The 18,014-nt window shown below is 46.1% G+C and overlaps 1 protein-coding gene across 4 annotated transcripts; it reads left to right on the top strand.

Moving 5' to 3' along the window:
* Positions 1-4,214: 4,214 nt before the first annotated feature.
* On the top strand, positions 4,215-18,014 carry mppe1 (metallophosphoesterase 1). 4 transcript variants are annotated; one of them, XM_088918404.1, is made up of 9 exons: positions 4,215-5,516; positions 7,985-8,093; positions 8,762-8,865; positions 9,608-9,688; positions 11,025-11,133; positions 11,442-11,510; positions 14,170-14,292; positions 15,217-15,357; positions 16,357-18,014. In XM_088918404.1, exons 1-9 carry the CDS (start codon positions 5,275-5,277, stop codon positions 16,537-16,539), a joined length of 1,161 nt encoding a protein of 386 aa, XP_088774530.1. In that variant the 5' UTR covers positions 4,215-5,274; the 3' UTR covers positions 16,540-18,014. The 4 variants fall into 4 exon arrangements, with proteins under 4 accessions (XP_088774530.1, XP_088774529.1, XP_088774531.1 ...); XM_088918403.1 differs by having other exon boundaries at positions 4,657-5,711; XM_088918405.1 differs by lacking the exons at positions 14,170-14,292; positions 15,217-15,357 and having other exon boundaries at positions 4,657-5,711.

Consider the following 18,014-nt stretch of genomic DNA (forward strand, 5'->3'; position numbering starts at 1 on the left):
TACCCCAGCAGCCTCACCACACAGCTGGCCAGGCCGTTCTGTGAATAAGTACAGGCTCTGCAGCACACATTTCACCGCAGAAATGTCCCAGCGTGATCTGCAGGCTGGGTTAACAAGAACAAGTTAGGAGAAGTTGTCGGCAAAACCGTCTGAAAGTCAGGAGCGATGCTTCTATTGGATTAAAAGAGATGTATTCACTGGTTCAGGTGGGCAGCTGCGTCAGCATGCGTAGGCCGCAAAGGAAGAAGTAACAGGTTTATTCCCTTCTGGAAAGAGAAGAAAGAAAACTCAACATTTCGGCCGTGGAGCCTTCTTTGGGTGTTCACATAACATTCACTAGCCTGTTGCTAACAATGTCACAAGGACGTTTCACCTCATCTGAAGTTTTGTTGCCTTGTTCTGAATCCCAGAACATGACGCTGTCTGTGCATATTTGGAAATCTCGTCTATTTGGTGATGTAAATTGGAGGCTTTACAAGTTACTGTGTACATATTACCTTCACTGTGGTGTGAAATGCACTCATCAATAATGATTCTAACCCCAGATATAAAAATATCATTGTAGTTCCCTTTTATATAGATATATTAACAGAGTTACAGTATGACTGATTTGGATTTCTATTTCACAGACTAAAAAAGCCACACAAGTTTTCCTTTAAGTCTTTTCTTACAAATACACTTTTGTATTCCTCCAATAGCTTTTTTTGAAAAAAAGACTCATACATTTATATATTTGTTTTGTGTCATGTACTATTTAAGGAGGAAGACAAAACACAAGCAACGGCTGTGTATATGGAAAAACTCCTACATAAATACAGGAAATAAAAATAAAACTAATATAGTTCACTGCTAACTCCCTTTAACAAACGGTTGGCCAGGACAGCAGGGACCAGATGTTATGCTTCTTGTTAGGAGTAGTTGTCGGCAAAACCGGTATGTGAACCTGCATCACTTATCCTTGCAGTTGTCAAAGTCAACCATGTCCCTAAACAGTTAGCAGCAACATAATGTTTCCTCAACAGGCTCAGTCCAGAACTTAAGGGTAGTTCTTTGCAGCTGTTGAACCCAACAATTTCCATTGCACTAACAACTCAGTGAGTCATTAAGGAGACTGAAACAGTTCAATAACCGAGGAAACAGTACATATTTATTTATTCCTTTGAAAAAAATAGGTGTTTTTGTCATTCATCACATGCCGGCCTGTACAAATTCATGTTGGGGATTTTACATCCTCTTTGCTGCTTCTTCTCTGGGGGGGGAAAAGATTTCAGTGTGTGTTAACAATCACAGATACAATTCTTTAAATTGTAAAGTCATTAACCCTTGTCTGTTAAGACCTAAATCCTCCTTTAAGACTCCAATCCATCTGTCTCCTTTAGCTCTTTAAGGCTGTAGCCTTCGCTGCACTGCTCGCAGACACTGCTGTCCAGTGCCATCTCCTTTATTTACACAATACCACAACAAATTTTCCGTCACGGTTGTCATCCCTCCTCTAGAGGCCGCTCTGACCATTTCGTATTGTAGTTTCATCATTACGAGCACCTGTTTCCTATTTTCTTGTCCCTACTTAACTTTGGCGTCTCCGGGCTTCAGGGCTCGGTTTTGGAAGATGGACGCCACAAGGCCTGCCTATCCCCCGGGCTTGCGGGTAGCCCGAGGGCAGGTCTTATTCCTGGGCCGGGCCTCGGAGAACCAGGCTCCGTTATGATTTTAACTTCCTTGTTCCTGATTCCTCGTCCCTGTTCCTGACTCTGTTTGGATGGGTCTCCCGGCTATGGACTTTGGACTGCTTCCTGGTTTCCCCTTCAGGATTGTTTTGGACTTGTTCGCCTGCGCCACGCCCCCTGAGCCGTCACGCCCCCCTGTCAGTCATCCTGTCCTGATCCTGCTGTGTTTCTCTATAGCCCTTCTTCAGTCTCTTCCGGATTTTACCGTCTGCATAGGGTCCTAAATACGCACTACACGGGAATCTGGACCGGCTCCCCTGACACTCTCTGCATGTATGTCCAAAGAGTCTTTCCCAGATTTCTTGACTGGTAGTACAAAACCAATGCAGCTGTAGCTATTCTTTTAGCTAGAATTTCCACCTATGCATTTTGAGCAGCCCTTCAGACGTCTCCAGGCTGGGGGGGTGAATGCTTTGTTAGCATTTTATGACTGTCTATCCCATGCTGGCTGGATTCCAGCTCAGTGTTGGAGAGGGACAGTCAAGAGCAGCTTTCTTCGAAAACACACCTGTTGGTTTTGCTGCTTTTAGGGTTTATGCCATGGTGGGACGTTACTGTCACGAGAGAGTTCTTTCCGGGCCCTATGCAGACGACATGATCCGGAATAGTGAGAAAACACTGGGGAAAAAGTCATGTAAGGAGAGGGTATGGAGACAGGGGGCGTGTCCAAGGGGTGCAGGTGTCCAGGGGGAGTGAGTCCGGCGCGAACAATCCATGTAAAAGTCCAAACGGGAAACCAAAACAGGAGCATAAGTCCACGGCCAGGCGAACCATCTGGGGAATAAAACACGGGAACCGGGTCGGAACCGGCGGGAGGGGATCAGGAACAGAAAGTTAAAATCAGAACGGAGCCAGACGCAGCAGGACCCGTCTCTCATGAAACGCGATTCAATGAAGAGCCTTGAGTGACGTGCGTAAGGAGGAACTGAAGAGGGGCTGGAATAAGGAACAGGTGTGGGGAATGGGACAGAACGAGGAAGGGCTGGAGCGCCCTTAAGAGGAGGAGTGACAGTTACTTCCCATTAGATTAGTCTTAAAAAGGAACAAAAATGCTTTTGTATGAGTATACAGGTGCTTTTCTGTGGAATTGGGTAAAATCACCTCTAAGTCTTTCTAGGACATACTGTACATTTCTGCACTCATGTTTTTCCTCTTGAAACACAGCACGGGCTTTCTTCTAAACATACAGTGCAGGAAAAACAGATGTTTCATGTGATCAAAAAGACTGAAGTCTACTTGATGTGTGCTTGAGCAAGGTGGATCACAGATTGCTCCCCTGAACACCCCTAGAGTATAAAGTTCTTCTAACCTAAGGATTTAGTTACCTGGTAATATAAAGGAATAAAGAAGCTGAAGTCCTTCTCTCACATTCTTAAATCATATAAAATGAATTATATATCGTTAAATGTAAAATTTTGCGTTCACTTTGACATTATTGAGTGTTTTGTGTCAATCAATTGCCTATAAATCTCAATCACACACAATATAATTCCATATTGTCATGTCACGTCATTTGCCAAACCACTGTATACCACACAATGTTGCAGGAAGCCGGAGCCTACCAGGCAAGCAGCGAGCGCAAGGCAGGGCACACCCTGGACAGGACGCCAGTCCATCACAGGGCCAGTGCAAGCCAATCATACATGGGGACAATCTGGAGGCCACGGTAAAGGCTGAGGGGGGAAATTGGGCCTGGACACCGGGATAACTCCCTACCCTTATCGAGAAATGCCCGGGGATCTTTAATGACCACTGAGAGTCAGGGCCTCGGTTTAATGTCTCATCCGAAAGATGGCACCCACTACAGTATAGTGTCCCTTTTGTACGTCTTTTTGCATCCCACCTGCACCCCATCTCCCCCTCTGCAGCTGCCCCTGGGTCACCCCTCACCCCACAGGGGGCCCCAGCCTCCTCGTCCCCTGGCGGGGAGGCCAGTCCTCAGCCAAGCGGGTTCAGCCCCATTTTCACTCCATAATCCTTTCAGGACGCTTTAATCTGGGGTGTTGTTGTCATTCCGGGTAAAATATATTTATTCAGGAAAATTACGTTTGTGACACTTTTTAATCATGCACATAAAAATACACGGTAAGTTTTTTTTCATGGGCCCTCAGCAGAGGAGGCAATGTGCATTGGATAACAGGGCTGCGGCTCCACTTAGCTCGAATACCGGGTGTAAATCTATAATAAACCGCCGAGGGAGCAAAGGAAGAGTATAAGAGACCCGTTGGTCTGGCCCGTCTGGCCCGTTGCTAGTAGCTCACTGAGCCAAAGATGTCACCCAGGCGTTTATTTCAGGAAGCCGCGATTTCCAGTGACGAAGCCGCCTCCAGCGCCGAGTGAGCGATGTGTCGCTGCGGCGGTTTGACTAGTTGACGAACAGGAAATGCTAGAAGCGCATCATGAACTGTTCTCGGTAAACTGTGAAAAATGTGGGCGAACGGGTTTTATCTTTAGCATGACAATGACCCTAAAACACGGGGACAATGAATTTAGAAAGACAAATTGTGTCCGATATTGTGGCGTCGCTGGTTTTCTAAGGCCACTTAGATGTTAACGCTCGGTTCCGAGGGAAGAATTGAAAAACAAAATAGTGCCAATTTGGTGCATACCTCAGGACAGTGGTTCTGCACAAACACAATAAGAGTGACTTTTAACTGAGTGACAGCGAGCCAGAAGTATGGTCTTTGATGGCTAAAAAAAAGATTTTTTTTTTAGCCTGTTGTCCTTTTGGTCCGTTTAAAAAGCTCGACTAATTCAGTTTCATTGATTAATTTGTCGTCTGCAAAGGAACAAGTAAAGGTTTATGCCATGCTGAAAAGGAAAGAGACACGACGCTTCGGCTGGGTGTCACACCTGAAAGAAGGCAGGTTCATTTCATCCGTCTGCAGAGGAGGACGCGTCGTGCTCAGCTGCTCGGTACCGCACAGTGCGCAGTCTGAGAGCGCTAACGTAGCAAGCATCCGCCACCTTCTTGTGGCTCTCAATTAATTTGGATTTAGAAAAAAAATACATATTAAGCAAAATAAACGCGTGTGTGTGTGGACAGCCAACGGGAATATTCAGAGACAGACGGTTTTCCATCGTGTTTTTTTTCATCACTTTTTTTTATATCACGATTCACATTGACCTCGATTCCGAGGATTAGAGGGGGTGTTTAAAGGGATGCTTTGAATCGTTCGGATTTGTTGTTGTTTTTTTAATCTCGGTTATATGCCGTGCCATCGCTCGGATGCCTTATTCTGTTGGGTTTGTTTTTTTTTGACGGATAATGACTGAAGACCCCGCACCTCACGGCAGGAACTGGGGGGAAAACGCTGCTTTTGCACCCTGACCCAGGCAGATGAGGATCCAGCCGATGTCTGCCACGGTGGGGTTGCCGGGGAAGGGGAACAAGCGCCGACGAGCCCAGCACGGCGTGGATGAGCCGCCGGTCGCCACGGAAACTCTTCCCTGGATGAAGATGTAACAAACCCCGAAACAAACTACACTGAGAGAGAGAGAGCCGTGCTTTCGCGGTGGGACCGTGCCGCGCCGACCCTGCGCAGGCATGCCAGGACTGCGCGGAAAGGGGCTCTTCCTCTTTCTCCTGCTGTGGTCGGCCAGCTGCGTGTTCCTGTTCTGCGAGTATCTCATCTACTTCCCGGCGGTGTGGCGGTGCTCCTGGCCGGAGCCGGGCGATGGGTCCGGCGGGTCGGGCGGGCAGGCTGCCCCGGTGCTCCGCGCCCTGGTGCTGTCGGATACCCACCTCCTGGGTGCCCTCCGGGGACACTGGTTCGACAAGCTCCGCAGGTCGGCCGCCGCCGGGATGCTTTCCTTTCCGCCGACGGGCACGAACCGGGCGCTCTCTGTAAACCGTGTCAGCGAATTGTGCAGGGATGACAAACCCGACGCCCCAAAATGCTGTTTCTTTGAAATACACACACACACTCAAAGTGAAGGCTTCCCACCCGTAAGGATGGGTAACGCGGAGCCCTGGTTTGTGGGGTAGGCGACGGTTTTTTTTCTCGCTCTGTGCGTTACAGTAATATCATAAGATTCCTCCTGCATTTTTAATCTTTAATTTTGATATGGCACTACCTTTTTTCAATTTGAATACATATTATACCGCAGTACTTAATAATAATAACGACAATACAAATTAATTCTAATACTAACATTTAAGTAATATATATAGCAAATTAATAACTGTAACTTAAAAAGTCGTATTTAAGTTTGATATATATTGCGACAAAACAGTCTGTTCCTTGTGAAGGCATAAAAAGCTATTGCAGATGGGAGTCTCAAGTAATAACCTAAATGCCACTTCCTAACGACGGCGGTGCAGGCGCTTATGTGACTAAAAGTACTTTCAATAAAACGTTACGCGCAGCAACGCCAGACGACAGCCTGACAGCCGCGAGAGCGTGTTTTAGCTCGCTTTGCTTTCTGTACGGCAGGAGTGTGTAGGGAGAAAGGAGGACAGAAAGACGAGACATCGGGACAGATGGCTCAGTATAATCAGGACCAAAGCAGGCAGTACATGTTACATAATCAGAACATCTCTGCAAGATGAGCAGAAGGGATTATAACTACTATTAATTGAGTATTCAGTTGTGTCTGCAGTATTAATATCGGTATCAGAAGATTTGGCGATAAAGCTTAATACGTTCTCCTAGGACTCAGCTAATGATGTGTGATGTTTTTACTTATTGCATAAAATTCATTTTTTCTTACGTGTTGCCCGTGTCTTATGTGTCAACATCTCTCAGCAGACATTATAAACCGAGGAGCCGAGGGTCTAAACAAGACTCTCCAGAGAGACAGGGCTTTGAGTTTGACAATCCAGTCCAGCTCATCATTAATTGAACCAATAATTTGTTTAATGAGTCAGAATTAAAACGATCATTAGCTACCAACTGAAAGTGTCTATAATATCTAAAGGATTTTAAAGGGGTTCCCAAAGTTCAGGGTTGGGGACCACATATGTAAAGGATGTCATTTATATGAAAATATCTTATCTTAACAATCATTCACTAATTACTGAATGAACCATTCATCCTACACAATGTATATCTGAAAGTATTAATTTGATTTAACTTTGATTCATTATTTCTTTAAAAAGACAGGTAGAGAAACCCCCATTCCATAATGTATTCTGAGTAAAATAATCCTTTTTTTCCAATAAGTCATATCTGTTACACTATTTAAAAAAGAATAGCTTATATTTTCTCCCTAGCTGTCCTTGGTGTTTATAGAGCAGATAGAACGATCACAAATACTAATTTGAAAAAAAGTTATTTGCAATTCAAATTAGAATTATTCAATAAGATATTGTAGCACATTTGAGTTCACGCAGGACAAAGGACAAATGGAGACACCAAACCAAACACAGGAGTTACACACACATAAGGGGACCAACAGAACAGGTACACAGGTTTAAGGTTTACACAGGACACTTAAACTAATATAACACTATTTACATACGCAGGGTCATCGTGCTGACCCTCAGACAAATGAACATGTGCATATTTGCATATTTCATCCCTCTATCTCGTTGATTAGGATCTAACTGAAATACTGAATCACACTATGGCTGTATTAAGATGTAGAAATCAGCATATTTGTCCCCAGTAGTTCAAGTAGGTACAGTAGCTGCGTCAGCATGTGTAGGCTGCAAAGGAACAAGTAAAGGTTTATTCCATGCTGAAAAGCAGAAAGGAAACACAACATTTCGGCTGTGGAGCCTTCTTCGGGTATATATTTGTCTCCATTTGGTTTTTCTTTGAATGAGGCCAACATCATTCTTGCACAAACCTTGACACATGGAAAAACATGATTCTTGTACAGTAGTTTAATACAAGAAGAAATGAACTGTTTTCATATTACTATTATGTATGTGGCTGATGCTATATTCCAGAGTATAATGGCATCCAAATCCGAACAATAGCATTCAGTTCTTGGGTGGTACACAGCTGTTTAATTAGAGTGCTCTAGTGAAATGCCAAGCCTTTTGTATGATTCTCTATCCCCTTCCTACAGTGTGAAAAGTTTCAAAACGGCTGTTTTGGGCATTGATTTGAGCAACTGGAAGAATGGCAATGCATTCCAAATACGAGGCTGGCTCAGAGCTATAAACCATTTACTGGGAAGGTCTGAAAATCTAAGTTCTTTTATATGTTCAGAGGCAGCATTTACAGCACGTTGTCCATGACAAAGGACTGGAATATGTTTCTCAATAGGTGTACCTGTGATTTGTGAGTGGTGTTTTTCCTCCGCAGGGAGTGGCAGATGGAGAGAGCCTTCCAGACTGCCCTGTGGCTCTTGCAGCCAGAGGTGGTCTTTATTTTGGGCGATATATTTGATGAAGGAAAATGGAGCTCCCCAGAGGTATGCGTCTGTGGCCACTGTGGAAACACTTACATTTGAGTGACTTTGTTATGCATTGCTTTCCAAGTGCCTCAGTGAAACTACATTTCACTCCACATTGAATATAAATCTCTATAAAGTAAAACCTCTGAATTTACCTCAAGCTTAAGCTCACAGTTTGTTTCAAGCGGTGGATTTCATGGTTGAGTAAGAGTTAAGGTGTTTGTTATCTGGCAATACTCAGACATCTAACCTGCATACTGTACCTAATCTGCAACCCCAGGCACATTACCTTTCTAATTATTACTGCTGTCTTCGTCATGCTTCTTAATAAAGGATAATAATGTGATCAAGATGATCCGTTACCAGAATGATTGCAGAAATCAGAAGAACTGCCTGAGGTTCAAGGTTTTCAGGCGTAATACTGTAAATCAGTCTGGGTGAATCAGAATTCAGCAGCTGCTGTTTTAGCATTAGTGTTAGCATTTTGAACAGAACACCACAAAAAATGACAAATTTCACTTCACTCCTCCCAAATACTAAACGCTTTTCACAGTAAAACACATTCTCTCAAAGAAGCAACCGGCGTTGTTGAGCTACTTGCACGTGAAAGTGTGGATGCAGGGATTGATCAGAAAGGGGGCTTCCTGCTGTGGAGGGTTAATGAGGCTGTTTCCTTCCTCTCTCAGGACTGGGAAGACGACGTGAGGCGATTCCTGCAGATGTTCCGGCACCCCAGTGACACAGAGCTGGTGGTTGTAGTTGGAAACCATGATATCGGATTCCATTATGAGTAAGTTTCAGCTACGAATGGAAGCCCATACTAATTTAATAACATAAAAACGTTTAATGCCGCAGTATGTAATAAAGAGAATTTAATTCTCGCATTTAATTTAATTTATGGACATTCTTTCCCAGCAATAGTTGAGAAAAAGCACATTCTTGTTGACTTGGCTTACATTTCTACCATATTAGGTTGTCAGATTCTGTGCTTGACAAGTTCTGTTTGGACTAAGTGGCTTTCTGGTGGATATAAAGGAAATTAATTTCATGCTGTTGAGTCAACAGGTGAGCCTGAGTGTCAGCTACAGTACCGAAAGAGACAGCAGACATGATTAGGAAAACAGGGGCTCTCCGTCCCCTTTATTAGAAGCAATTTGCTTCATGCCAGCTCACATATCGCGCAAACAAACTGTCGTTTTGTGCAGCATTTAGTGTCTGTAAAGTGAACAGTGTTCCTGATTAGGTTCGGCTTTATCAGCAGCTGAAAGCTTCACAGACATTCTGGCCGAAAAGTACGTTGGCTGTCATTTCCAAAGAATAACTTCTTTGGGACTGTTTCATTGGAGGACTTGCGCTCTTCTAACTTGCTGCTTTCTGATAAAAGCTACTGAACGCGTCTCTAAATAATGATGTCCTGTATACCGCCACGAAGCCTGTACCTGCTGTGCACGGACTTCGCCTGCTGGTCACAGGATGAGGTTAAGGCGAGCGAACCAGCGGGTCGCTCCTTTCACACTGTCCCTCCCCTGCAGGATGAGCTGGTTCAAGCTGCAGAGATTCGAGAAGGTGTTCAATGCCACCTCGGCCAGGATAGTGACCAGGAAAGGAGTGAAGTGAGTGTGTGTTTTCAATCTTGTGCTCTTCTTCTTGTGATTCTGTCAGAGCCGGAGAATTCAGATACTCTGGGTATAAAAAAGAAACATTTGTGGTAAATGTTTAGTCAAGACAGATATCCTGCTAGATTAACAAAGATACAAGGATACAAGCCTGTGGTCACTACCTATCTGCTTGTCAGTTTGCTTAGAGAGTAAATAAGTAGAATATAGTGAGAAAACCACAGCCTTGTGTCACGACTACATGCAGTGGAACAGGTAATTTGATAATTAGTGTTTGTTTCTAGTTGTTGTGTCCTCGTACTGTTTGCACAAGTTGTTTGTCAATGTTGTAAGCCATTGTGTGGCAGCTGTTCTGTGTATATACCCTGCTGAATTCATCACCTCTCACTGCCTTGTGTGTCTGCTGGATTTTGTAGAGGGGGGTGTTTGTGCTACATTTGCATTGCGCTCTGTCTCAGGGTGCAGCTGCGCAATTGGAATAAAAGAGCTTTTCCGAATAAACCTTCCATCTGGTTCTCTCTTCTGGGACACATGACATGTTTTATAAGTTATTTTAATATCGCTGCGCATTCTGTGTGTTGTTCCAGCTTGTTTTACTTGTGTTTTTTGTTGTATTTTGTTGGATTTCTGCACTTTGAAAACTTTGACATCTGTGTTCAAGTACGCTTCTCGTGGGACACTCATGGTCCAAGCAGAATGAAAAGAACAGAAAAAATTGTGTACGTTGCAATCGCCATTGACCATCTACTTCCAGTTTGAAAAACACAGACAAGAAAGTGTGTATTACCACTCTTTACGTGATCAAGCTTTGAGAAAAAAACAAAAGGGAAATTTTAAAGGGAAAAGATAAAGCAAGATAGCGTTGGTTTCTTTCAAATCAAGATCCTTGGATCAGTCAGAATACACAAATTCATCTTTAGAGTAGGACACGCAAGCTTGAACTTAACTTTCACACCTTAAGTAGACGTGTGATCCAGACCAGCTGAAGCAAACTGGCAGGACAGCTGAGGCAGTGCTCTGGTTTTCTTCCTGCAGCGCGATATGTAGTGCCACTGCTGTGGACAGTTTGTGGATCTACAGGAATTAGTTCAGTGCTTCACCTGCTACATCTCACAAACTCTGACGCTGTTGTCCATGCAATAACTCCCATGATTAGTTTACAGTTCATTGTAGTAACTGTAGACATTACTCATTAGAGTTAGCTTTCAGATGTTACTGTGCTCAACGTGATAGATTAAATCTCTCAGCCATTTGAATAAGGTGAACGTTTTGCGGCTCGGAGTGTGCTTGAACCCGGATCACCAGTGCCCTGCCTGTCCTTCCCTCCCCTCAGTTTCCTTCTGGTGAACAGTGTGGCTCTTCACGGAGACGGCTGCTCCATCTGCCAGAGTGTGGAGAAGGAGCTCTTCCGACTGTCCCACGCGCTCAACTGCTCGACTCAGGTCAGCCCACCTCCCTCTCGCGGAGTTCCCTGACGGGGACTGTCGCTGTAGCCTCGCTGGCCCCTTGAAAAATAAGCTGTGGTTTTGTGTAAAATCAGATACCTGAAGGAGACGATGCACATGCCTTTACAAGAGCCAGACAGGACAGCAGCAAACAAGCTAATAATAATCATAATCATAATAATAAGTCATAGGGAGGTTAGAAAGAGAGCGTATATCAAATAATAATGTTCTGAAATCTGTCCTACTGAGGCATGAGGAGCTGATGTGAGCGAGAGGGAGATGAAGTCTGTGTTTCCGCCTCGCAGGCCAGTTCCATGGGAGAGCGCTGCCGTGATGTGAGAAAGCTTCCTTCATCTCGCCCCATCATTCTTCAGGTAGGACATTAGCGGGGGTCCGTCTGGCTGGTCGACAGGGTGGGATTTATGCCCATGTTTTTTTAAAAAAAGCCCAGTTCATCAAGGAGCGCAGTTACCCACGAGGGTGAAAGAGAAGACTTAATCGGGGTCGTTTCTCGGCGAGCCCCGATTCTTCGGCGTCTCCACCCTGACAGTCCCTTGGGGGGGAGGAGCGCTGCAGGGCCCGACAGGCGGTCCCAGAGGGGTCTCTGTGTCGCTGAGAGCTGAGAGAGACCCCCAGCTCCGCGGTGGTCACAGTCACGGCTCGAACCCGAGCCTGTGAGCACCTTTTCTCCGCAGAAGGACTGGTTTTGGTTTGGGGTTCAGCAGGTGGAATTCACACGTGAGAGCCACCTTCCCAGAATGAGATGACTTTTCTGAAGAGGGGCTCTGAGAAAGATACTGCCACAGGAGGAGACCCCCGTGTGAGGGCGGGGCGAGGGCTGTAAACCCCTGTATTCTTTCCTTCCCCAGTGCTCCTTGTGTTGTGCAGGAGGCAATACAGCTTTCCCAGCACCATCGCTCACTAGGCCTTCCTGGAGGTGCATTCTGGGAAGGGACCACTGTTTAAAAGCTGGATAACAAATGTTGTGGTGTGTGTCTATGTGTGGTGCCATCTGCTCTCTCATCCTCCGTGCCCTCCGCGTCGGCTTGCCTGTCCAGAGTGTGCCCTCTTCCCTGCTTCCAGTCCTGTCCTAGACTGAGCGCACCCTGTCAGACCCACACCACCAGCTCCCCCTAGTGGACACATCTTAGTCCTCCTGCCGCTCTGAAGGGGAGGTCCGGTTCTCTCCTCCCAAAGGGCACGTATTCTGTGCAAATAGACAGTGGTGATTATTTTCCATCGGTTTTGAGGAAAAGAAACAGAATCACATTTCGCCCTCATAACAACCCACACGTATGAATTGAATTATTTTGGATGCCACATCCATTGCACTTTCCTACGCAAAAGTCATCAGAGTACTTCTCTGAAGGCATAATGTCAATTCTGTATTCAGCTGAGTGTTGTATAAAGGTATACTGCGTAAAAATGTTTCCTGTATTTAAATTGCTATAATTCAGCATTTAGGTTAGCATTTATGATAACCTAACAGCACTGTTTTCACTTTTAAAGATCACACACAGTGAGTTGTGGCTACCAGGGTAATGATGAAATCTCTTTTAGAGTGCTTCTCTGCCCCATTAAAATACATAAATCGTGATGCTACACAGATTTTCTCGATATACATTTTAATTTTAAAAAAATCATCGTATTTTCAGCGTATTTTTTAACGCTGCACATTGGTCATCACAAAATGGCCAGGCGGTAGGCTGCGCCAGTAGCAGCTTTGGACTCGATTCAGTGAAAAACAATTAAACTAATGAAACGAAACGTGTTCCAGTGGAGGGATCATTTGTCGGTCCTCGTGTATTACTGCTACATCGTCTTCTGTTATACAGTGTTAAGCCTCAGCTCTTGGTCTTGCGTCAAACGGCTGAGACATCTTGGCTACGGTAATACGAAACCAGCGATTCTGCCTCGAAGGAACAACGTGGCTTTGTGTCAGACACAAATTACAGTGATAAGCGTTCGCCCTTTAATTTTTTTTAGTTCTTTTAATTACCCTGAATTTTACAACTGCCAATCCACTGTAGCCCAGCAGGTGTGAACCTGGTCAGTACGTTGATGAGAGACCTCCTGGGAAAAACTAAGGCTGCTGCTGGAAGAGGTGTTATTGGGGCCAGCAGGGGGCGCTCACCCTGCGGTCTGTGAGGGTTCTAATGCCCCAGATTAGTCACTACACTGTAAACAGGCGCCGTCCTTCTGATGAGATGTAAAACCGAGGTCCTGGCTTTCTGTGGTCATTAAAAAAAATCCCAGGGCGTTGCTCGAAAAGAGTAGGGGTGTAACCCCGGTGTCCTGGCCAAATTTCCCATTGGCCTTTACCAATCATGGCCTCCTAATATTCCCCATCTCTGAACTGGCTTCATCCCTCTGCTCTCCTCCCCACTGAGAGCTGGTGTGTAGGGAGTGTACTGGCGCATCATCCAGGTGGGGCTGCACACTGGTGGTGGTGGAGGGGATCCCCATTACCTGTAAAGCGCTTTGAGTGGAGTGTCCCAGAAAAGTGCTATATAAGTGTAAGGAGTTATTATCATTAGTGAACAGTCATTTTACGACTTATTTGCGGGCCCAGTGAAAGAAAAAACATCTTCCAAAGCATCGCTATAGAAACGCAGTCGCGTAAAAGTTTTGTGGGGAGGTGTCAGGTGGACTTCACTCTTTTTTTATTTAAGCAATTAAAGCAAGCCGCCCCCCCCCCATCCTCCACCCGAGGCTGGAAAATGCTGGAAAGTTAATTAACACCACAGGTGCCTGCCTGTCTCTTATCGATATTTCCAAACTAGGCCTTCATGTGTTTGAGGACCCTCTGCTCTCCAGAACACAGGACACAGACACAAGGAAAGGCTGCAGCTTTCGGGGCTGAACCTTGTGATCCGGTTTCCTTCTCCTCTCCCAGGCTGCGAGCCCCCCCCCTCCCCCCTGCGCGTCCAGGGGCCCGCATGGCTTAACCCTCAGCGGCACGACTCTGTCTGACCTCCGGGCCTCTCGCCCTGCCTGCACAGGCGCCCTCACCCCCCTCTCCCCTTCATCCAGCACTACCCTCTGTACCGCGCGAGCGACGCTGGCTGCGCCGGAGAGGACGCGGCGCCCCCGGAGGAGAGGAACCTGCTTTTCAAGGAGCAGTACGACGTCCTGTCCCAGGCCGCCTCTCAAAAGGTCAGCCGGATCCCACCATCTGTGCACCGCGGCACCCTCTAGCCCGCTTCGACACGGGACGCAGATCACCTGGCGCTAAAACCAGTTCGTACTAGAACTTCAAGGACGGACGTACTGTACGCGCAGAAGTCTGTCTGTTCAAGTCGCGAATTCATTTGTAATAAGACCATATTTTTTTTACCGTTAAGTTTTAAAAGCAAATGGTATTTTGAACATCCGTTTTCGGTTTTGTGATTTGCTGGATGCACCGTCTCCTCATGTCTCTGCATTTAAACTCGGGAAAGCTCGGTCAATCTACACCCACTGTTGTGTCTTTCCGCTCCTGTGTTAAGCTGTGTATCGGAGGCGAGCTGCGCCGCAGTCCCAATGTCTCAGACCGATTATTAAATTTCGGTAACAAAATAACTTCACTGATGATATCGCCAGATTTTACACAATCCGAATTAAGCACAGAATCGTGAACTTTGTGAAAGTACTGTATGGCCACCATGTCTGGTCTTGCAAAATCGAGAATTTGCAAAAAAGTGCAACATGAAGCGGCCCTGCTTGCCCACTAGTCACTGTAATGACTAACGTAAGCATGGAATAAATCTTTATTTGTTCCTTTACAACGTAATGGGGCCGCTTCAACTCAACGGACGTTTTGTCGTCTCGTTCTGAATCGCAGAACATGGCGCTGCGCAGAGCTGGAAATTTAGTCTATTTGGTGATGTAAATTGGAGGTTTCACAAGTTACCATGTACCTTCTACTTTCACCGTGGCTTGAAATGCGCTCATCGATCCTCATTCTTTCAAACCCCGACATACACGAACGCCTTTAACGAAGCTCCCAATGAGGAGAGAGTTGCGAGATGACGGACGCTCCAGCCGAGCCCGCCCGTGCGTGCGTGTGCGTCTCTCACGACCCCCGCTGCGTCTCCACAGCTGGTCTGGTGGTTTCGCCCCCGGCTGATTCTCAGCGGCCACACGCACAGCGCCTGTGAAGTTCTCCACGAAGACCGCTTCCCCGAGATCAGCGTCCCCTCCTTCAGCTGGAGGAACCGCAACAACCCCAGCTTCATTCTGGTAACAGCGCCTTCGCTCCAGCTGACCACGCTGCCCTGAACTGGTCAGTCTGGTGCCTTACTGAAGAGGCAGTCGAGGCACGAACGTACCTCAGATGAACTCTTTGTGGGGAAAGAAATTAAGCATTTCCTTTCGCTACATCTGCATGGGTGTGATTTCTCTATTCTGACCTATATTCCTTTCAACAGCACCTAAGGCAACTGATCAAAACTATAAAAAAAGGCTTTAAATGATGAAGTAGGTGTAGGGCGGAGGGGTGGCTCTGTGGCTAAGGATTTGCGCCTGTGGCTGGGAGGTTGCCGGTTCGTATCCCGCAGCCGGCAGAGGAATCCTACTCCGTTGGGCCCCTGAGCAAGGCCCTTAACCCCAGCTGCTCCAGGGGCGCCGTATAAATGGCTGACCCTGTCCTCTGTCCCCAAGCTTCTCTCCCTGTCTGTGTGTCTCATGGAGAGCAAGCTGGGGTATGTGGAAAGACACATTCCTAATACGATAAATTGTACAAGGCCAATAAAGTGATCTGATCTTAATACCCAAGTCCATACTGTGTACGTTTACAAATGTGGTACTAATGGATTTCCCATGAGTCTAAAGTCTATAAAAAAAAAGTACTTTAAGAATACTTTAGTACAGCAGTAAATAAAAAGGTACTATCACAGTCTCTAACCAGTCCCCCTTGGGTAGTAACATTTCCCAATTTCCCACAGGCTGTTTGTGATGTTTGTGTTGGACTTTGTATTCATTTTGGGATTCTTATCTAGACAGCCTGCACGAAGGAAGCCAGGGAAACATTTACGACGAACCTGTTAGCACTGAGACCTTTTAAATCTTTCCTTAATGTATTCAGTGTGGGACTTCCCTAGCCCCTGGAAGTGGTGATCTGACGACAGCCGCTTACATGTCAAGACTGAAATTTAATGCTTTCATTGAGATCAGATGCTCAACTAACCCTGTGGTGCCCCAAGATTTAAACACCTTTCTTTTCATCTCTTTCCACTACAGGGCAGTTTTACATCGGAAACCTTCAACCTGTCCAAGTGTTTCCTGCCGCAGGAGAGCACAGTCATTGCCATTTACTGTGCTTGCGCTGTGGCGCTGATCGTCCTGACGCTCGCTCACTTCCACCTCTTTAAAGGCACTCTGCACTGTGCCAGCTGTCTGATGAGCAAGCACAAGTCCCTGTGATCTACCAAGTCATACACAGCTACATGTGTTTTGTGCGAGTTACCTAAACCAACCATAACAGATTTGCAGAAGAAGCACAATTTTTTAGAAGATGTCACAGCACAAAGTACTGGGTTTCATTCATCTTATGATTCCCTTTTCTTGTTTCCAAACCTCCAGAGGCCTCCAGAAGTACTGGGACAGCAACGTCAAAACTTTTTTTTTGGTGGGGGGGGGGTTACAGTCAAGCAATTTGTATTTGTGATCATGTGATGGACATGAATGGCAAGTATAACATTTGCTTTTTATTACTGGGCATTTTCCATGCCCACGTTTAATCACGATAGGACACATTCACTTTTAAGTAAATGTCAGAGTGTAGAAGTCAGCGTTCGGGTGCACATCCCCTTGGGTGACCTGCATGAACTCTCCAACCCACTGTGCTCATTAAAAACTTTGCATAAGAATGTTAGATGTTGTGCTGTGGCCAGTTTGTAGTTTCTTCTACACTTGGTGCGTTATTTTCAGCATGTGAACTGCTGCACGGATAGATTGGAAGCCGAGATCCGTGTGGCCGGGCTATGATTTCCCCCTTCTCTTCTCCTTGGTTACGAGGGCCGTGTGTTTCGGATGACCGCCGCGCTTGCCTGCTGAAGAATCGGCCAGTAAATCTGGAAGAATTTTCTTCTCCATACGAAAGCAAGGCCTTCCTGTCAACTTGAGTTCGTTCTGCTGCTGCCTGCGTTAGTTACACTGTCAACGCAGACGAGGGAGGCAGTCCCACAGCTGGCTGTGCCCACCCAGGCCGGCCTGCCTGCTTCCACATGCTGACTTTTACACACTGCAATTTTCTTGAAGTGAGCGTGACCCAATACGCCCGGTCTCCGGAAATCATGGGGTCGAACATAAGTATTGTAACGCATACGGCCCCGTTGCTTGCGAGAGCTGGCTTGTGACGTCACCGCCCTTCCCTGTGAATAGCAGGGACCGCAGCTGCCGGGCTGACGGGAGATCTCCCTTTAGCTCAACAGGCTGGGTCCCTGTTGAATGACGCCGGAGGCCCGGGTTCGAGTCCCCGTCGGTGGGGGGCCGACCTGATGCGGCAGCGTGAGGGTGCCCACGTGAATCCCGAAGCGTTACAGCATGTTTTTGTTACAATATGATCAAATCAAATGTATGCTTGGAATTACATACAAATAATATTGTATTTGTCGTATGTATCTCATAATTACAAATACAAAGCGCCTGACTGCCAAGCGAGACTAACAGTTTGGCTGTTCAGTATGTTTGGAGGGCACTGTAACCACGAGGCCTTTATGTTGCTTCTCCTGAAGACATGACTCGTTATACGATGGAGTGATTTTTGGGAACAGCAGGATTCTAGATTGATAGAGCCAGAACCATTTCTGTAAACTCAAGTGTGTATAAAACTGTAATGCAAAAAAATTCAAGCACCGATAAAAAATGAAGTAATTAAAGTAATATAGGCTAACACT

This window comes from Atractosteus spatula, chromosome 6 (assembly GCF_055471065.1).
Source record: "Atractosteus spatula isolate fAtrSpa1 chromosome 6, fAtrSpa1.hap1, whole genome shotgun sequence".
NCBI classification, from domain to species: domain Eukaryota; kingdom Metazoa; phylum Chordata; class Actinopteri; order Semionotiformes; family Lepisosteidae; genus Atractosteus; species Atractosteus spatula.